Source organism: Struthio camelus, chromosome 9, assembly GCF_040807025.1.
Source record: "Struthio camelus isolate bStrCam1 chromosome 9, bStrCam1.hap1, whole genome shotgun sequence".
Classification (NCBI taxonomy): Eukaryota; Metazoa; Chordata; class Aves; order Struthioniformes; family Struthionidae; genus Struthio; species Struthio camelus.
The window spans coordinates 24,825,719-24,847,967 of NC_090950.1; the positions used below are offsets into that span (position 1 = coordinate 24,825,719).

A 22,249-nucleotide genomic window follows, 5' to 3' on the forward strand; every position below is an offset into this window, starting at 1 on the left:
ATAAGCATGTCTGAACTGTAATTTTTCAAACTCTTATCACCTGGCCAAACTGGGTGGCTTTCTGTAGGCCTCAGCTGTTCGCAAAGCTTTGAGGTGTTAGAGCCTTCTACAGAGAAGTCTGCAGAGATGGGCATTTTTTAAAAACATATATTTTCCAATAGCTTTTCTGGCGTACTTTCAGAAATAACTGTTTTGGCAATCATTTTCTAAAAAAGACTGGTAGGAGACCTGGCATAAAAAATAATGTCCAAACAGCAGAAATTTGTCATAGATATAAACAGCTAATAACATGGGAAGCTTCTAGATATCTTAGTTGGACTCCTTGCTTTTAGCAAAATCACCATTACAGAAAAATCCAAGGTAAAAGATTAATTAAGTATTAATATTTTGTGCAGCTGCAAGGGGTGCCTTCTACTACGAAACTATGCATTCAAACTCTTATAAGAAAGTTTGTCGTATATCACTTAAGGGGCAGTCTTTTCAGAAAAAGGCATATTTACTATTTCAAGCTTTCATAGCCATTTCTCATTTACAGCTCGTAAGAATCCCGCCACCATTTAACAAGATATTAAGCTTACTTTAAATGCCAAAAGAAGAAGTGTCCTATCCTTTGATTGGTCAGTGCCTTCTTGAGTAAAAATCTCACAAGCTGATTATCTAAATACTGTTCATATTTCAGAACCTAGTCAAGGATAAAGAGAAACAATAATAAAAAAAAAAATCAGCCACAGATGTTACTGTTTCTATGAACGATATACAGATTAAGACAGTTAAATAAAATACAACCTATGTTTTAAACTGAATTTTGTAATCCAGAACGACTGACCTTGGTATCTTAATATTTACATGTGTTAGGATTTGAACGATATTTGCCAACAGAGTGCGTAGGTTGCCTGTGTTTCAGAAACTTACCAGCTGATGCTTCTCTTACTGTTACCAAATATTTTACCCTCAACTTGGTCAAAATTTTGACAAGATGCTTCTGCTCACGCTCTGCCGTATGTTCGGACAGCTGGAATAGCTGTTGTTCCAGTCAGTAGAACGGTTCTGCATCGCTACAGAGTTTCGGCATTTTTGATATCAACACCAAAAACCACAGCACTACAAAATTGAGCTTGGTTTCATCGTTCAGAGCTCCTGCTATATTATCTGTAGCGCAAGTACTTTTTGCAAATACTTTTCACAACCTCTTTTTCATTACCTCTTGGCTTTTATTGTGTTTTCTAAACCTCTGCCGTTATCAGATACATATATAAGACATCAAATTTACTAAAATATGTTAAGGGTACCTGTACTAGCTGGATTAAGTACTGTGAAAGCTTGTCATCTGTCAAGTACTTCTCTAGACACCGAACTGCAAAGGCTCGCACCATTGGGTCTGGGTAATTACAGTCCAAAAGCTCCATTGCTTGCTCTGGCTTGATTGGAGGCCAGTCTTTTACCAGACAGTACATCTGTGGACAAGAAGTCCAGGCACATGTCATACGTTTACACTGACTAGGAAGAAGCTGTAAAACAGACCTGTTAAAAGGTATCACCAGACACAGAAACTACTTCTGAGTAGAGGCAGCTTACTTGCCAGTCCCCTCTAAAACAACTAAGTATTAGCTGCAAGTTGACTTTGTTATTTTATCCATTATAAAAAGAATAAAAACAAAACTTCACATTTAATTGTAATTGACTAATCAGCAATACAGTAAGGATTCAAGTAATACCACCAAGAGAAAAACGTGAGACTTAGATTGAGCTTAAGAACAAGAACTACAGATCTCTTCTGGACCAGGCACAAAAGATTTCATATAAAAACTGACTGATCAGCCAGTTACAGTGGCAACTTGAATCATCTAAATTTTCACTCAACATATCATACACGCATAACTTATCCTTAACTTCCAAGACTTCTCTTTAAAATAATGTATTTTAAAGCTTCTTCAAACTGAAAACTTCTTCAATGCTCTGTGTTACCTGGGCTACTTCATCTCTAGAATTCCATTTAACAGATAAAAGCAGTTTGGGTAGAATTTCTGGGGTATTTACACAGTAGTGTCTGTAAAAAAAGAGAAAAAAGAATTTAGATATACAGAATGTCATTTTGCTTTGATAACTACCTACTACATCTATTCAGCCTTGCACCTTTTTCTTCCGTTGTCTGCAGAGTCCCATTAAAATCATAAGGTGGTACCTAGATACATGTAGCGAAGTAAGACTACAGCAACGGGGAGAACGTAAATTACTTCAGCAGCTTGTCTCCATGGGCTTGTTAACTAACTCATACAATACTGCGCGCTTCAAGTGCCTTTTCTAAAGCACTAACCCCAACAACACAGAATATAAACTCAAGGGAGCAGAACTCAAGACAGTCATGACAAATTTGGAGTGAGGCTTAACTGTGACAGTAAGGTCTTTTTTTTTTTTTTTTTTTAAAATACCTGTGGCTCCAAAGAAAGTCCTTCTCTTGCTCAGTGATTTCAGACAGAGGATCTCGTGTACATATAGCACGCAGTTGGTCCTTGTCATTTTCTCTTAATTCATTATCTCTAGCTATTCTGTTACTCTGTAGAGAGAAAGAGGCACTTTAGTCTCCACACATTTCATTCTGTTGTCACGCAACTTACACGAAGTAATATATTTTAACAGCATAGTAACATTTAAAGCCTATGTCATGCAACGTTATCTTGCCGTTTCCTCTATTGGAAAGGAGGTTTTGCAACATTTAAAAAAAAAAAAAAAGAAAGAGATGAAAGATTTTTATAGGGATTTGATTTCTACTACCACTTTTAGTCACTGCTGGGACAAGAAGAGATATATTTCAAGTGAATCAGCTATGCGGGGAAATAGCAGCAGTTGACATCTAATGAATAACAACACCTAGCGCTGCACAAAGTAAAACAGGTCGCTTTGTCTCCAGTTTTGAGATTGCTGAGATTTGCTGAAAGGGGTAAAAAAAAAAAGGTCATAAATGGTAAAGCAGAAGATGAAGGAAAAAGCTAGGTGAGGGAAAGGCAGAACACTGCAGGAAAGCTTAATGACAGACACATTACCCAGAAGTAGCTTAAGATATTCCCCAAAAAGCACAGCCAAGGGAACTGGTACACCCTGCAGTTAAATTTATCTTAGACTTCATTTATTAGAACCAGCTCAAACCTATGGCAGAGATTAGAACTAAATCCAATTGATTTTTCATGGTCCGTGTGCTAAGTTCAATTTTTCTCCTGTAACTTCCATCTCTTAGTTCATGTAATGTATTTGTTTAAAAAAAGTAACATATTAAATGATCTAACGTATCAACTACCGAACCAACTGACGCTGCAGAACCCCAGCAATCTTAAGGAGTCTGTATTATTCCTTTTACTACAACTGTAATAAACAAGTTTGATGCTTAAGATGAAGCTATGCAAAAGATTCTACTTGGCCGGACAATGTCTGCAAAACGAAGTCGCATTTTGATATCTTTATGATATATAAGAAAATGAACGGTCAAACTCTTTTCCAAGTTCAAAATGCTTAAACCGTAGAACTTCAGGAACTGGGAAATCATACTGAAAGAAATACCTCAGCACTTGACTTGTTCTGATACTCTTTCCCTAGACAATTTCTACTTAGTACATTGAACAAGATACTAGGCAAAAAATTAACCAAGCTTTGCCTACCAGTTTTTTTGATGGAAATTTTCAACTGGTGTAAGTAATACTTTGCATCAGAAACATCCACATGTCTTTGATAGAGGGAGTTTTTCCAGTATGTCTAGCGTTTAAAAAAAACTTTTGCGGGGAGAGAAAGGAACAACCTGACACTTCCAGGTAGGGGATCAAGGCACCCTTTAAAAGGTGAAGTGGTGTTATGTCTAAGAATGCATATAAGTGTGGAAAACAGCTGACAGATGACACCACATTATATATATATTTAAGACTGAAAGTATTCTACTTCAACTGCATAAATTATGCATTCACACAATGGGTTCACTACTATTATGTGGGACAAGAATATTCTGGCCTTCGAGCTTACATCTCCCTTTGGGAGCTTACATCTCCCAAAATTAAGTTATGAATCTACCAATTCAAAGGATCTTCAATATCTCACTCTGACAGTAGTGTGACACCGTAGCACACCAACAGGTTTTTGATTACTGTTTTGAAGCACATGGACTACACTTACTCTTCAGGACTACACCATGCAGGCATAGGAAAGTTTCTAGAATATGTTCCTACATGTTATGGTAATGGATATAATGCAAAAAGTAATCAATCCTAAGTCATTATGGAAGGAAGGTAATGGAAAAATGACTTCCTTACAATCACCTACTCCTGACATAAGATCAAATAGCTAATATTGAACAAGTGATAAATTGTACATATTTATTTTGAGTCTGAAAAAGTCATCCTAAATAGTAGGTGAAAGCTAAAAAAGTATAAAAAGTACCTGCATAGTGGATCAAAAAGATCATAGTTTATGTGAAGCCCACTAGGAAAATGCATTTATCCTGCTGTGTTCAACAAGAAAAACCTGAAATTCTACAAACTGTGAGACAGTAACTTAGACTTAATATTTCAAAATCATTCGTTCATGTTTGAAATATTTATGGTTCTATAAACCATCTCTGGTAAGTATTTATTAATTGATTTTTAATACAGTGTAATGCGTTTCAAGATTAAATGGAAAATATGATTTCTATATAAGTATTTTCATTATGATACAAACAGCATAACTATATTTCAGTGACTGCCTCGAGGATTTTGAACATTTTGGACAAGCATTTTTCCCTCTTTCAGACATGCCAGTTGCTACGCCATCATCTAGTATCTGATTTTGGACGTGTAACACGTTGTCTTCTATCTCGCTAAACGGAGTTAATGTTACAAACAGCCATAAATACATATAGTCCTTGAATATAGAAAGTTTGGCTCCAGTCCTGAAGATACCACACATTAAAAGAAGATAATAAAGGGGACAAATGCAATATGAAGAGATCACCAGCGATACTCAAACTTACCAAGCATTTAATGAAAAATGATTTAAGAAAGGACAAGTTGTAAGAGGATATTTGGCAGACAACAAGGAGGGTTGAAAGAAAAGCAGTATGAATAAGGAGACAGAGAACAAAGCAGTGATATCCAGTTTCTCCGTTTCCCTGCCAAGTTAGCAATTGATGCAAATACGCTTTCTCCATATTTAACCACCACGACCTCCTTCTACCGTATTAGGAAGATTACCACAGGAAAGGAAGGGCAATAATTTGAGATTTGTTTTTTTTTAATTCCAAGTGTAAGTTGATCATTACTTTGCCACTGAAGTCAGAGCTTATTCGCTTATTCTCCTCACCATTTTCTGTTTTCAGCTACATATAGAACAAAACAGCATGTCAAGCGTATGTAAGTCTAGGTAATGAGGGAGCTATTTTACCAAAAAAAGCCAAAGACAAAACCAAAAAACCCCGTAACTTTAGTTCTCAACCTGAGACAGTCAGAATAAGTTCACCAACACTCAGACAGTCTCCTTAATCACTCTGCATATGTTTCACCCCTATTTGAAAACTTCATCTGCATTTGAAACTACAGTTCTTCAAAAAAGCAGTAGAAATTATGCACTGCACCATTTTTCACTATATGTTCTGATGTTTACCTCTCCTGTGCTTCCTCAAACTTAACCCAGTAATATTTTCCTTACTTTGCTTTTGTTTTCCATTCTCAGCTGCAGATAATACCGTTGTACTCTTCTTCTGGTGGATTTTTTTTCCTCCACACCTACACCATCATCAGCAAGCTACAGTATTTCTCTTCTTATACTACCTTTGAAGTCTATCCTGTATTTATGTAACTGTATTGTCAGATACTCTGATACAAGACCTGAAACAAGCTTCGGGTTTGCTCCAAGTTGCTCAGTACCTCAAGAACAAAGGCACAGCTGGTCAAAAACTGTTATTACATTCAAACACAAGAAAATCTCTTACAAACTTGCAATTACAGTGCTACTTAACAGCACATATTCATAATTAGTCAACTCAATAGTCTAGAGGTGTTCAGGTCTTCTTTGAGGCCAACGTTCGAAAGATTGCTTTTCAACGCCTTCAACGATCTGCTGACCGGTTCCAACGGACAAAGATCTGGCTTTAAGTTTTCAAATGTTTTATGATCTCATCTGAATTACAGCAGTTTGCGAAGAAACCAGCTGTCCTTAAAAACTTTTTACAAGCCTTGCAGCACTCCTCAGCCACAATATATACCATAGGCAGGTACCTGACTCAGTGATATACTTCCCTTAGAGTACGGAGAAAAAAAAAAGAAAAAAATATGTCTTTAGTACAGTACAGTACTTACGGCCCTAACTCGTCAGTAAAAAGTAAACCAGCAAGTAAGAAGTTACAAGCACACTTAGGTTTCACAAGAAAGCCTGCCTACAAACATGAAATTGCAGCTAAGAAAAACAGTATCACAGAATCGTTTAGGTTGGAAGGGACCTCTGGAGATCATCTAGTCCAACCTCCCTGCTCAAGCAGGGTCCTCTAGAGCATATTGCCCAGGATCGCATCCAGACGGGTTTTGAATATCTCCGGGGAAGGAGACTCCACTACCTCGCTGGGCAACCTGTTCCAATGCTCTGTCACCCTCACAGTGAAGAAGTTTTTTCTCAGGTTTAGGTGGAAAAGGTATCACTGGGTATCACTTAGTATCACTGAAGGAGACTCACAACTTTTGCAAAGTCCAAGCAAGTGCCGTTGAATTAATTTAATTATGCCAAAAAGTCCCTAAAAATTCGCATGGTAAGACAGTTCTCTTTAATGTGCTTTGGTTGATCAGTGAAACATTAATACATTTTATTGGTGCTATAAAGGAAAGAGAATATGTTACTCATTTGTTAAACAGCAGGCAAAATTTTGATTTCTTCTATTACAATAAATCAGGATACACGATGAAAAAGTTTTCTTTGTCACTTCAAAAAAGGCAAATACTTTCAAATTTTAGTAGTTAATCTCGGAAAGTGAGTTTGCCTTACCAGCCCCGCATAGCTGTAGTTAAACCCTAGTTCACGTGATATAGTCCAATTGGCATGTTCTTCAATCACCGTCATATCTGGAAACTTTACAGGGTTGCTAAACCAATCAAATTCCAGCTCTAAACATGGAGTTTCCTATGTAAAGGAAATTTAGATTACTTTTTCTGTGGAATGATGCTATTCAGAATATAGCATACTTTGAATAGGTAGTCCTAAGGAAACGATTGCATGCCAGTACTTACCTTATTTGGATTTGATCCAGTAACACCAATAGGATTCAATAAATCCTCCAGCCCATGAGGTACTGCCCAAAGATTCAAAGCCATTTTCCCAGATACAAGAGTGTCTGTGTAATCAAACATGTTTATATTTCCCCAAGCCAATGGACAGTGTTCCTTAAAGAGATTAAATGATTATTTCTCAGTTTCATCCATTAATTACAGCACAGTAGTACAATTTCAAATAAGAAACAGTAAAGATTTTTTTTTTAATGTAAGTATATATACATGGTAGCACCAAGTTCTATCTGGTAGAGAGATAAATCAGAATCTTTTGACTTGGTAAATTAAGCAGCTGCTGTTTTCCACACATTTAAACTCTAGCTAATAAAAACCGAGCAGGCCTAACCATAAAAATAAAAGTGACAGGCATACTCTGAATGAACTGTTGCTACTTTTTCAAGCAGTCTTGGGATGAGGAGGGAAGAAGCAGCAACTGAATTCAGGAAAACAGCACAGTAAATAATCTTGCTATTCTTAACACCACGCCAGTCGATCTATTTAAGTTGTCAAAGAGAGCAAATAATTAGAGAAGCAGGCTTATGAAGTTGTGTTGGGTTGCTTTCAGTAACACTTGTTTAGGTCCACTTTTCGGTGATACTTCACATATCAATATACCACTTCCATATTGGAATTTACTGTTCTAAGGCAGCCGAAACTATGGAACTCAATCTCTGCTATTAAACCCCTGCTGGTGAGCCAGGAGAACTAAGAATGCAAGAGGGAGTTATTAGATACCCAGATTAGCAGAAATCAGGCTGCGGAAGTGATACTGTATTTTTCTCTTCAGCTCTTCTTCTCATTCACTATTACCACGTCACCCAACCTCTGTGCCAACATATGTTGTGCCAGTCATTTTGCAGAATGATATCAAAACACTTACAAATATTTGCCAGCATTTTCACCATGCCCACGTAACTCAAGATTTGTAACTTTATTGCTACAAAACTTGGTTATAGACAAAAACTAGATAGTACATATTACGTTTAAAGCCAGAATTTAAAAACACTGGTGGCTAAAATTAAGCTCCATATTTAGATATTTAAAACAACTGTTTGGGATCTTGCCTCAAATGTTGAAATTCTGCTTACTTTAAAAGCAACTCTAAATCTGAGTATAAATATGGCTCTTTTAAAATCAGTAGGTAAGTAACTTTTGGTTTTAGAAACTTAAGTTTAAAAGTACTCACACTTCAAAAGATTTAACCTTGATCATTTTGTCCAGTGACAGAGTACAGATATGATTTACAGTGTTGAATAGGTAAGGTTTTTTCAGTGCTCTTTGATTTCTGACCACAAAAAAGTGGTAGTCAGAATAGTATACAAGAAAAAAAAAATCATTACTTGAATCAGATCTAAATCCAATACATCACTAAGACCCACTTCTAGGACAATGTTTACCAACTGTCTTCCCAAACTTGACTTAGGTAGGTTTGCTTGTGTTTTACCTCTTTAGCACCCTTCCGTCCTTTAACAGAACAGATCGAAAGGCAGAGCCGAGCAGCACGTGGAAGATCAGGAATGTACATGTCATATGATAGCCATTCATTCCATCTGTAACATTTAAAAAGCAGAATAAAAACAGGTTAAAAGAGAGCACTGAAGATAACAGGAAGCAATCAACAATTACACTAAAAAGCCTATGTTATATTTCTACCTGAACTGTATCTATCTAAAGAGGGTGTCTTCTTACTGAAGAGGGTCCTTTGATATGCCTTTGACCACATCTATTACCTTTGAGAATGGGAACTTCCCTGATTAGCCTTCTACCACCAACACTGTTTGAACAGTTACGCTAGTTCAGTTCTTTCAAACTCAGTAACAGGTATATTCGCTTCATTCACTTTCACTCCAGCAAACCCTCTGACTGCAACTGTCAATGTAGGTATATCATAAAGACAATGGATTTGCATACATGTTACTAATGTGTTACTCATGTGAAGTTTAGCTCATGAAATATTTTTCACCTCAGGGAAAAAAAAAGCAAATGAGGAAAAAAACATGGCATAGCTTTCAGAACCCAACTGTATTAGAACTGCTAGAAAGTAAAAAGATATTTCCTAGCTGGAAACTTAATACAGAAATCAAAAGCAATATTCCTAACGTCCTGCAACACCATATTTTACACGCACTGAACACTGTACAGACTTTCTACTTGTTTTTGCTAAATATATTATATGTTGGATATATGTATGATCTCTCTTGATTGGAGAACAGTCTTTTGTAACTGCGGCTTAGACAGCTGAACAAAACAAAACAAAAACTTCCAAACCTTTTTTCTAAATTTGAGGAGAATCATTGTATGGATTGTCATCTTCAAGTTTTGTTGCCTACAGTACATATCTCCAGGTCTGTGACATAAAAAAGACTGAAACTAACTTACAGTCCAACTTAAAACACTGGGGACTGGTTGTTAAGTATCAACACTAAAACGTTATGAGATTCCTCAACAATAATGAGACAAAATGATACTTCTATAGCTGCATAAAGAAAGAAAAAGCAAAATTGGTGGCAACAACAGGACGCCTTCCAAATAGCTGCCTAACTCTATGTTGCTGTTAAACTGCACAGAAGTAACTGGAACAATTAAAATGCAAGGAATCCCTTCAGCAATGCGGTATGTGATGTCCATTACCTAGAGCAAAATCACAGTGGAAGTCGATACACGGTAAACGTTACCTCTTCAAGGGATCGCATTGTAACTAGTAACATATTACACAGTGTCATTTATTTGTGAAAGTAAGGGCTTCTTCAAATCCTCTTCTTGCAGAATGGTAGGTTTGCTATCCCGTGAGATTCTAGCCTACTAGAAAAATGGTACTCCAGAAAAGAACATAGGCATTTTCATTTTAGTAACTCCTCAAGCGTTCTGGAGCCTTGTGCATAGCCACTGTTTCTTCATAGTTGATGACCTTATAATCTCTAATATCATTAATTCAAGTAGTTTGAGCCATAATAAAGCAAAACAAGTGGATTCATTCTGCTCTCAGTTATGCATGTTAACTCTAGAACTGCACTGTTGAAATAACTCAGATGTTGTTGCATTTACCACAGTAATAAGAGAACAATGATAGATTCTACAGGAATATACATTTTATATATATTTTTAATCTTAAAGTAGACCTAATCTCTCAACTGGCAGAACTGTGCTTCTGAAGAGGAACTTCCAAATTTGGAAGAGGCAGCAGCTCCCAAGGACAGCATTAATTTTCCAAGATGTCAGTAACTGCTAAATCAATACTAAAATCAGCATTCTAGAAGCAAGTAACTGCCTCAAGCCCTTCTCTTAAGAATACAGAAATTGACAAATAAAAGCTTTAATTCACTTTTCTTATGTGTTCATTACCTATAATATAGATGTGTGATTATATATTCATGTTTTCAAGCCACACCCTTCACCAACTTTCCAAGGAGATTTTCCCTCTAACGCAGGTATACTTAACTGTAAGTAGAGTTTAGCTATCTCTGGGGCAACTAGGAGGGAGAAGCTATCTTTCAATAACCGGACATATTGTTAGGGCCACTAATCATAACACCTAAAGAAAATGGAGGTACTTACAGGCAAAAAGTATTATTTGAAACTTCCAAAGACATGAAGTCTGACAGGAAACGTTAAGTCAAGAATTATTTTTTGAACACATATTTTGCATCTAATCCTAGCAGATCCTGAAATTTCACGGCTTCCCGTTAGTCAGTTTTGTGCAGGAGGTCAACACCTTTTAGATACTTGCTCTACATATTTTCCATACGCTCATATAAAACTTCCTTTTACACTTTAAAGGCACTTTCAAGTTCACATGATTTATCTTTCCAGAAAAAATTCATGGCAGTTCAAGTTTACTGAATACAATCAGCCCAGTGCTGGCAGTCACATCCAAGTTAACAAACGGTTCCCGTCTCTCCACACGCAGTAGCTTTGCTGTAGGATATGCTGTGCAACCTCATCGGAACAAATCTGTAGATTACACTACATTAAATTGCTTCCTGCTGAAGGCAGACTGTGAACCTGCAACTGGAACACTTGGTACTGAGCCACAGTCAGAAAAGAGCTCAGTCTCCCACAGCTATGCTGATTTCAAGGTATTAACAAGTAACTATATTGGGGGTTCCGATGCAACTATGAAGACACTTGTGAAATAGATTTATCTGTTCGGCAAAGAGACAAATCTATGACATACAATATTACAAGACAAAATACTTGTGTTTGAATTTAATTAATTCTAAAAGTAGCAACATATAAGAACGTTCTTACAAAACTTAAGGCAAGGAATTCCCAGCAAGGAGCTCTACCTTAATAATGCTAAACACAGCCTATACTTCTTCAGTACTATCGTTTAGGATGCCCTGGAAGTCAGGTTTTCTCTAGTCATTCTTAGTTTACCTGGGATTAGAACAAGGTACCCTCTGAGTATTCACATTGTCACACAAAGGCTCCCCTCCATGGTAGATACCTGTTCGAACATAGATCTGAAAAAAACGTGCTGGTATTAGTACTATCTTACAAAGGTTGCTGTAAACAAGGTTTTCATTCCAATCAACATGTACTACTGATTAAAACACATTATCCTTACATATCTGTCAAGTAAAAACCCAAACAACAACAGCAACAACAACCCCCCCCCCCCAACCCAAATCCATGCATTTGCTGCAAGGTGTGAAGCACAGAATATATGCTGTGCCTAACCCTCTAGAAAAGACATTTTGGTCTTTTTCCTCCATTAAGGTTGCAAAACTAGTTCTTAACAATACAATTAACAACTTAAAATGAACTTCTAAACAAACTGGAGTTTACTCTCAATTCTTCTTGCGTCAAACTGTAAGGCAAGAAATGACCCAACGGACACATTCTGAGAAAGTTACAGAGTCAGGGTTGCAGTTTGACTTCAATGGGATTAGACCTTATCTGCCTTTTCCCCTTGATCCTCCCCATCCCTCCCTTCCCAAAAGCAAGGATAGTAGCACACTATCCAGCATCCCTTGAACAACATTATTCCTAGTTACTGTAATACATTTTTAAACATAATCCTTATACAGAATATGCAAGACAACACGGACTTTTTTTTTTTTTCCTGTTACATACTCAGTTGAAGTGAACTACATGAACTGAATTTTGCTTCTATCAGACAGCCAGTATTTGGCTGAATACCAAACTCACACATTTTTAAGTAATGTGCAGAAGTTTTCAGATACTAAACCACGGCTACGTTTTTCAGAACTGAGTGATTAAATTTAAATAACTGAGTGGCCTAATTTTCTAACGTGTTGAATAACGCATCTCTTTATACATGCATATGGAACAGAAAACTCAAGAGGGGACCCAGGAACCGCTGAAAACGATGTATGATGCCATACAGCATTTGCCTCACCTTGTCAATGTCTCGGATGTTCACATTTACATAGGTTGCACAAAGGATTCTTATTCTGAGAGCACTATTTATAGACCAGAGAGATTTGGCTGTAGCTTCTCCATTCATATAGGGTGTAGCTGTAGAAATGCGCCTGGAATAAGATGGCATTGTAAAGGTATCCAGTGGCAGCTGGGTATATAAGCTCTCTTTAGCCATCAGCATCAGATTAGGCATGCGACCAAGCATTATACAGCTTCTTATGTACTGCAAGAAAACGGAGGCAAAATTCAGTACGTTTTAATTGTACGCTCTTGGCAAACAGTGCCAAAAAGTGTTCATAAAAATATGTAAAAGCATATCTAAGGAGCCCTTATTACAACTGTCCCTTTGTGAACACCCTTTACAACTTCTTCAGTTATAACATCCAGCAGTTTAAGTATTTTGTTGGATAGGATCATAGAGTAGCACTTCATACAGATGCTGAGATATGAATATTGTCTACAACAACGGAAAGCTGAACTGGAGACAGGGAACAGAGTTGACTGTTATCTGTTTATCTGCACCATGAATTAGCTGTGCCACAGAGAGGAATCAATGCAGAATGACAGGTCAGGTTTCTGGTAGGACTGCTTTGCTCAGGCACAGCGCAGCTCAAACAAAACAGACTGCTTCCTGATTAGAGCTGTTTCTGGGAGCAGTTTAGCTATTTTTGCATAGCATGCTGCTGAACTAGTCTACTGTGCAGATCTGGCACAGGTGCCTATGATACTCCCAGTGACAGGTAGAGAGCATAAGGCAAGAGACAGCGACGCTCATTTTTGCTTCAGTTGCACTTACCAGCTTCAGCTCAGCACTGATCTTGATGGACTCAAGCTAGCTCCTTAACCCTGTACGGTGCCCATTCAGGACCGAGTCCTGAGAGCTTTTACTTTGGCAACAGTACTACAAAATACAATGTGTTGTGACTGGTCCAGCACTCCACTGTAATTAGCAAGCTCTTCTGCAACATGGTACAGGTAATACTGGATGCTTCTGAAGCAACCAGGCTGGATCAAATAGGTCCAGTGCTTGATCCCGAGAGGACCGTGCAAAGCTATTCACGTATGTTTCCACTCGTTCCCAGCTCCCACAGGTTAGAGTTTCTTTCCCCATTATTCAGGGTACCCTATCCCCCTCCTCTTTCTCATTGCTGGGAAAGTAGATTGTCAACCATTTCAGATCAAGGAATGGAAGCTGTGTATTACAACAAGACCTTCCTCAAAGAGGAAGCAACAGCCTCTGCCAGGAAATCTACAGGGTAACATTGTTGCCTACTGCAGAGGAGCTGCTCAGAGGCTCTGCTGACAGCAGTTCTGTGTCAAAGTCACAGCTCTAACAAAACCCAGGCACCGAAGGAAAGACAGAAAGATTTAACAATGGTTTAAGCAGTCCTGGAAGTTTATTACTGCTGAAATAAGGTCAGAAAGTTTACTGAGGTAAGCGCTAGGAAAACAAATAGTTTGTCACGTTTTTCCACCCCTAAAGGAGGAAGAGAGAAGATTAATAGTAACAATGGTTGCTTCAGAATTTCATATCTGATCAAAGTTATTTTTGCATTACATCAGCCCCATAACTCATCTCTTGCTGTTAGAAGTCGAGGATGTTTCTGAAAGCATCTGCCACTGTTTTATCTCTAACGTCAGAGGTAAACTACTTCATTCCAAGGAGAAAAATTACACTGGGCTAGTTTACATTACTTTTTTTTTCTTTTCAAGTACATGACAGCAACAAATCCGCACACAAATTAGCCAACTCGTTTAAAGAGAAACGCACCACCTTTCTACCTTTCGGATCAGTTTAATGGAAAAGCAAGCCAAACAAAATTAATCACTTTCCTCTCTCACAAATTTGAATTATTTTAGTGTGCTTCAAAAGAAATCCATTATGTTACTCACCTTATACTGGCTCAGTGGGTATTTTTCTAGCAAGTATTCATCACAGCCGCACACTTTTAAAATATACTTGCCCTGGTATTCCAAGACGCAGAGTTTCAGTTGTTCAGATGACAGCAACATACTTCGTGTCTTCTTCCTAATTGCTTCAGCGATAACTTGCTCAGGCACACAGTCATGATTGATTTTCAAGGTGTATTTCTGCTTATCATTGTTTGGTGAGACTATTACCCATATTACCACTATGATTTGCCCTAGAGTAAACATGAAAATGTTTTAAGTACACTACTTTCAGCACACAGTTTCAAAAAGACAGAGAATTGCTTGCGATTCTACTGAAAGCAGCAGCCCAAAAGTAGCTAGAATAGCCCAAACTGGCAGAGTACTAACAACTTCTGGAAGGAGCCATGTGCATTCTGCTTATTTTTGATCCAAGCGTAAATTTGACCTTTTACCCCTTCCAGCAGAGCAAGTATTTTTATGCAGAGAAAAATGAAAGGCTAACAAGCTGTTTCTGCCCATAAAAAAAACTTGATGTACCAAATTACATTTCAATACTTAAAGAAGTTACTAGAATACCAAAAAGGTTTAATTATAAAGTTTGCTGGTTTTCTTTTGAACCTATAAACTATTAAACTACCTTAAATAAGAACAACTCAAGGTGCAAGATGTTGATCCAGTACACTGAATACATAAAACAGGGATTTACCTAAGTCACCAGCTATACTCTTTGATATCAACCACTGAAAAAGCACTACGTTTCTACAGTAAATATTTATGTTACCTTTATCTAGTTTATTGTATATGTGTTTGGGTAATTCAGGTGAAGACTCTACATTTGGAGGACAGACATATAAGGCTCTACTATGTGGTGCATTGGCATCTCGAAGATCCACTGCTTCTTTACAGACATTAAGAATATTTCTTCTGAAATCTTGTACTTCTGGATCCTTAACCATGTCAAATTCGCAGACAGGCATGCCAATAGCAAAACCTACAACATTGAAGAAGCAACAGGAAATAATTGTAACTGATAATTAAATTAAAAGTAAAGATTTCTTCCATCAATAACAGGAAAAAAAACACGCTTTAAGCAAAACACAGACATACAAATCAAACCTAAAACATTTTTGCATTAACCATCGGCTTCCACTTGTATATTTATATTACTTTAGTGCACCCAAAGAATAACAGTTCTGAAGCTAAGTATACTCTGCATTCCCAAAAAAGGTTAGAGAAGTGGTGTACATTCACTGAAAATCCCGGGGGCCTTTTATCACCGTTCGCACTGCTAACATCCCTACTGGAGGGAAAGGACCAGTAAAAGCTCCCTTTGACGTCAGGACATAAAATTTCTTAAGTGGGGCCAGAGAAGCTGTGGTGTCCAATTCTCTCCAAAAGAGACCAGATTATTGATAGTTACTAGAACCATGATCATCTTCGCTTACAACTGTACATCACCTCTTCTTCTTTTTTTTTTTTTTTGACAAACAACACTATTTAAAAGCGTGACAAGCATCCAAGAAATATTAATTCAGCTTGTTGGCAAAGATTCATCCAATAACGCTCCATTCCTCTCAAGTCCTTAGCCTCAGATATAATTCCGTTTACTTTAATGCGATTACTTGCATAAATATTTATTTGTGCATGGATGCTGCTTGCCAAATGGAAACTTTTAATTGTCCTGATACATGGTTAGCTACCCTTATTCTCTATAAGTTCCTGAACAGGTTACGTTTTACAAAACAGAACAAGTTTACCTATGACACATTCATAACAATGAAATGATCTAACACTTAGAAGCACCCCAGAGCAAGTATTTCCAGTTGACAAGTCTCTACCACGGCAACATAATACATCTGCTAGCAACTAAGAGGAAGGGGGTACATTTGTACTGTCTGAATTTAGATACTTAACATAGATACTGACACATACAGCACTAGTCTCCCTCTGCTTTCTCTATAGATAATGGAGAGTGATAAGCTTATCCAGAGGCAATCCAAAACATTACAACCTGTCTCCCTCCTATCCCTCCCACCTGAAGGGTTTTTCTTTTTTTTTTTTTTTTTTTTTTTAACCCTCAAAGCTCTTTTTGTAGGGAAGTGGGAAAAAAACACCCAATTGCTGATATCTTACTTTCTAAGCAAGGTAAAGCAGTAGTAAAATCCCTGCTGCTGCAAATGTGGTTTAAGATTTCTAATTACATCCTCTGGTACTTTCCCTTAGCTATCACAATTCTGTAGAGTTCAAGAAAAGTTAAGATTGAGTTCCCAAACAATAAAGCAGGTACAACGAGCTTTTGCTCTGTAATAGCATGAAATCCTGCTAATAGGAGAAAAGCCAAAAATACCCTCTAATCCACATGGAACTATAAATTTGTAAAAAGCAAAGAATAAGTGAATGAAAACTAGAATAGCAAAAAAATTAATTCACAGTTTACAAACATAGGCTTTAGGGTGATGAGCATCCCTGGACATGATGCAACAACCGACGGCAAGCTCTGCCGACTACGGACGCAAGAACTGACAAATACAACCCGATTCAGTTCTTTGGTTTGTATTCTGACGAGAAGAAACCAGTTAAATAGATGAACTATGTTTAAATACAGATAATCTCACCTATTTCTCTATTAAGAATCTTTTCTTCTCTGTTACCTACTGGTTCAATGACTTTTAGAAAAGGTTGAAAGAGCCGCAGGTCACAAAGTCTCCGTGTTTCATCAAAAAATTCTTCTCTTTCTGCTTCTTGGGTAACACTTACAAAAATGTAGGACGATTCATCTTGAAGAAGCTGATAGAGAGGGTATTTTCTTGCTTCTTTAAAGAGTTCATGTTTAATAGTTAGTAATGTGGCCTCACGGAGGCATTCTAGAGTCACTATCATTCCATTTGGTAGAAGACACTCCACAAGGATCCTCGGTGGCATCAAGTGGATGCCCCATAGTTCACCCGATGATGGCCGTGGAGGCATTTTTTAGACTTCTGATAACTTTATAACGGAAAATGTTCAAGCAGTGATTCGTGTGAACAAACCTAAGTAAAAGCAAGAAATTTAGATATTAACATTTAAACTACAAACGTCACAAGGAATTTCAGATAGAACCGTTTAAGCACCTCTTACAATTGTAGCTGAATATTAAGATATGTTCTTTTCTTTGTTCTGAAAGCTGCTACCTTCACCAGGTGCCCTGGATTTCTTGCAATGGAACTTAAAGTTCCTTCTCTTCTGTGTCCATCGCTCTTGACTTCACAGAGCACTGCAAACTACTCCCAACCACCTCTTTCCCACAATAGTCCTAGACTAGTTAGTCCCTCTCTGCTCAAGTCATTCAATGTTTTTGATAATCCTTGCCCTCTTCTTTGTACCTCTTCCAGCTTTACCATATCCTTTTTGCAAGGTGAAGGGGGAACCACCTTCACAGCATATGGGAGGTGCAAACGGAGCATGCGTGTACACGGTGACATAATAACGTTTTATATTGCTTTCCTAATTATTCCTATTAAATTTGCTTTTCTGACTGCCACAGAGCAGTCAGACATTTTCACTGAACAATATACGTCATAGACCTAAGTTCCTATTCCTGAGTAGTAAGTTACCTCAGAGGCCATCATATATTATGCAAAGCTTGAACAGTGCATTACCTACACTTAGCCCATAATTGCATTAAATTCAACATTTACAATATGAGAGAAGGTAATATCAACAGCCATCTAAAAAGCAGTCCATCACGCCTTCTCCATCTACCAAATGTTCTGAAAGCAGAGAGCTAGGATAACTATCAGACTCCTATGCGAAAATCATTCTTAGTCATCTGCTTAAAGAATCCTCTTACAAATGCCCCTCTACCTTAGCTTCTCTTCTTCAATAACAGAAAAGAAAAAATAAAATCTAACTTCACAACCTTTTCTGTCTCGTCAGAGCTTTCCAAATGCTCTGACGGTGGGGAAGAAAGGATGCTATGTTTGCCTTTTGCTCAGCCACTGGGGGGAAAAAGTCATGACTCTCAGCTCCAGGCTTCTATTATTTGTATTTATTTAAAGTTTTCTTCCTAATATCTCCAGTACTTGCTTTTGCCACACTCGAGTTCTTAAAAAGCATCAGAACGACAATGATATTTTCCCAAATCCACCGCTTCCTAACGAATTCTGAATAGCGACCGTGCTCTAAAGTGTCACTGCTGGTTTAGAAAAATGCTTTCCCACTCAAACCTCATGCATATTTAGAAGTATTTTTGCTACTGTAAAGGACTGACTTCTTTTTAAAAAGAACATAGACTCTAAAGAAGCTATTTTACTTTCCTCAGCACTGTAACAGTCTCAGTGAGCAAATGCTGAAACGGAAAGTTCTAAGCACATTCACAGTGCATATAAAGAGCCAAACTTGGAAAGCTTACCACTACAAAACTTCACAAATGAACTAAAATAACACCATTCAGAGCAACTTGGAGAATTTTGAATTACTGATGACTATTTTCAGTTATAAAAAGAAACAGACAGAAGGTTAAATAGCATCTTTTGGATCAGCCAAAGCTTAAAAAAGAGTCCCTCCCCATAAAGCTGAATCACACGCTTTTATTTACATTTCTTAATTACGAGCATAGGCAGAAACACATTATTGTTAAGGCATCTATCAGAATAAAAAATAAACAAACAAACAAAATAAGAACGTGCAATTGTAAGAACTTTTCTGTCCACGCAGACAGAAAATGAAAATATAAATGGCCTATGGTCACATTAAATATTCACAGTACAGACTGAGTTTATTCCAGCAGGCTTTTAAATTCAGTTCCACAGTCCTGTTTAGGCTTCTCTGAATTAGCGATTGTAAGATCCTATCGCCTCCTTGCCCAAAGCAGAAGTTCTTATTCTTCATCACGCTGGCACTGGTGCTCCCTGAACCAGCTCATTACAGGGTCAGATGGATGCAATTGAAAGAAAACCAGGCATTTTTTCCTTTTCCTGAGTTAGCTTCTCCAGTGTTAGCCGTCTCACCGGGTTCGTTACGGAGTCCGACGAACACCAGGGTCTACACAGGGGCCAGAGCAGGACTGCAGCACCGCTGAGCCAGTTCAACTTCACAGATTGTGGTTCCAGAGCAAATTTTTCCTCCCTCCCCACCAACAATTACTAACAAAGAGATGGAGGGCAGGGGTGGAGGAGATATGAACTAAGTCCTTTTGGATGGGTGTCTTCTCAAAATAAATTTAAACCCCTGGCTTTTTAAAAAAATTCAAGTGTTAGAAGCCAACTCAATACTATTTCTTTAAAGACTGCTACAAATAGGCCAAAGGGACACTCCAATCAACAAATCACTTTTTTTAGAGCAACTGCACCAAAGCAGCAACTTTCTTTTTAAATTGGAAAACAGACATTTGCTGGAACTGTGTATATACTCATTCTGTGTGCACATTCATTTTACTTGTACATGTAAGCACGCCTCCAGGGTTTGGATTTGGAAAGCAAAAATGTAAACAGAAACAGTTCTGAAGTACAGCTGGCAGCTTGTGTTTCTGCACACTTTCAAATCTGGAAAGCTGCCTGGAATAAATAGAATCAATTAAGTTCTTCGACAGTAAAAGTAGTATAATTTTAAGAGAATTCTAGAGAGATGTTATTTAGATCCAATTGAGGGTACATACAAACACTTCAAACGAACACTACAGTCACACCTGCAATTCCTGACCTTCTAAAAACACCTTAAACCTTTTTCCCTGCAAAAAGATTTGGGATACCACAGATGTCCACAAAGGCCAAAAATCAAAGCCACTCACTGATCAAACGGTGTTGCGTTGAACTGATTAGAGCCTTCACGATCCATTAAGTGCATCCTCTGTCACTAACCTTACTACGCACCTAAACTAGGAGTGATCACACTTTGAAACTTCATTCAAAAACGGACTGATATAGATGGAAGAAGAAAGAGGGCAGTTACGTAATATCCCTCACAGAATACTGATTCCTACTTGCTTCCCCAGATGCACGTTATCATATTAATGCTAATGTACATAATCCATTTTCCTATAGAATGGAAATTAGCTATAGTCAAACAACTACAAAATTTAGAATAAGGGATTCCAAGACAAAAAGTTTAGAAAAGTCGTTTCTGGTAAACTGACAGTTTTATCATCTCATGATACTGAGCTACATAGAACTAAGGTAGCACGGCTATCTGAATTTCTTTTTATTGCATATTGCATTTCAAGTTGCAGCCCAAAGTTAGTTTCCTATTGCTGCCTTTGTGACTTACAAATACTTTACCTCTGAGAACGTTCACCTGAGGCCCTCATAAAGTGTACTGCTACCTTCTTCTCAAAAGAATTCCTTCTTTGCGGAATGGAGGTCGGTGTGGGAGAAACTGAGCAAGAATTGTACCATAAGTGAGTCAAGATGGGTTCACAAGCTTAGTTTGCTTAAATACTGTCATCACAGAAAGCACTTCTTTGAGCTACTGTACAGCTATGATCAGCCTCCGATCCCCTCCTCCTCCTCTCACAAGGAGGAGGAATCCTTTTTGGCAATAAACGCCATAATTCCCCATCTCTACCTTGGCAATAATGCTTCTGCATAGCACCCACGGTTTGGAAAACTCGGCATGGATCATCTGCATCCACAACCAGTCTAGACAACTGCGATCCAGCAATAGTCTTTAGAACAGAAACCTTAACTTTCTGAAGTTTGGGAGAAACTCTTTTGCCCAAAAAGTCTTGCTTTAAGGAAAGAGCTGGTATGCAACAACAGACTCAACAGCTTACCCTACCACAGCACACTTGCACAAGCAAACACGAGTAACGCAAATACAGAGCGGATGAGCTGTGTGCATGCAAGCATGTTTTTTCTTCCTCCCTCTCAATACTCATACAGTTCTGTTTACGTTATCCTATGAATATATCCAGGGCTAAAATTTAATGGTGACGTATTACTTACTGGTAAATCCATCAAACTAAATGCAACAGCATTTATTCCTGCTGACTGAGAAGTATTGCTAATACATGGGCTACAACACAAAGGACTTATATTTTACAAAAATAAAAAAGAGAAAAACTCTATTTTTCCTCCAAGAAAAAACCCCAAAACAAATGAACTCGACTCTAAAATCCACACACATATACTTTCTCCTACAGACAGCTGAGGCCATTGTAGCCATTTCCGCCGTACTCTTACACCTCAGAGCCCTGCGCATCTCTAGCCCAGTGGGACACCTGGGCACTATTTTTCCCACTGTTGAGCGTTCTTTGAACACAACGCTTTGGCCTGAAGACTCTCAGAAACAAGAGTGCTGCTGATCTGAGTTTTGCATATCTTGCAAAAACAGAAAGGACTGTTATCCTTCGGTGTATATGGAATCTACGTTACAAAAGCAAGCAAGAACACAGAAACGAACTGTTACGAATTACTCTATTGGCAAATGTGGAGAACCATTCCTGCCTAAAAAGATGCCTGCCTAAGACTTTTACAAATACTCTGTTTACAGATCAGATGAAGTGAGTTCACTTTCACTATCTAGACATTACTCACAAACATTCTACCAATTCCACGTGGATGTCAACATTTGGCAATTAAGATATAAACACTATGGATAAAGCTTTTTCCGTTTGGAAATCATCTGTGGGCAGGTTCTGGAAAGCAGGATGCTCCATCCAGAAGTAACACATCTGTCTCATAAAGTAGGCTGTAGACCCACTGCCCGAGCCTATGGACCAGTCT

At 37.9% G+C, this 22,249-nt stretch overlaps 1 protein-coding gene and 1 long non-coding RNA gene across 3 annotated transcripts in view; one reads left to right on the plus strand and one right to left on the minus strand.

Moving 5' to 3' along the window:
- Positions 1–6,983, plus strand: part of LOC138068222 (uncharacterized) — a 29,276-nt gene extending 22,293 nt beyond the window's left edge. For both annotated transcript variants that reach the window (XR_011142928.1, XR_011142929.1), the window contains exon 4: positions 5,689–6,983. This is a non-coding gene — a long non-coding RNA (uncharacterized lncRNA). The remainder of the gene's footprint in view (positions 1–5,688) is intronic.
- Positions 1–22,249, minus strand: part of PIK3CA (phosphatidylinositol-4,5-bisphosphate 3-kinase catalytic subunit alpha) — a 50,010-nt gene that overhangs the window by 14,465 nt on the left and 13,296 nt on the right. The window contains exons 2-13 of the mRNA XM_068955053.1: positions 17,165–17,578; positions 15,331–15,540; positions 14,550–14,800; positions 12,634–12,879; positions 11,649–11,734; positions 8,716–8,821; positions 7,233–7,385; positions 6,991–7,125; positions 2,430–2,554; positions 1,966–2,047; positions 1,290–1,454; positions 579–682 (exon numbers count right to left, since the gene is read on the minus strand). Coding sequence (XP_068811154.1) covers positions 579–682; positions 1,290–1,454; positions 1,966–2,047; positions 2,430–2,554; positions 6,991–7,125; positions 7,233–7,385; positions 8,716–8,821; positions 11,649–11,734; positions 12,634–12,879; positions 14,550–14,800; positions 15,331–15,540; positions 17,165–17,516 — 2,015 coding nt within the window. The 5' untranslated portion in view covers positions 17,517–17,578. The remainder of the gene's footprint in view (positions 1–578; positions 683–1,289; positions 1,455–1,965; positions 2,048–2,429; positions 2,555–6,990; positions 7,126–7,232; positions 7,386–8,715; positions 8,822–11,648; positions 11,735–12,633; positions 12,880–14,549; positions 14,801–15,330; positions 15,541–17,164; positions 17,579–22,249) is intronic.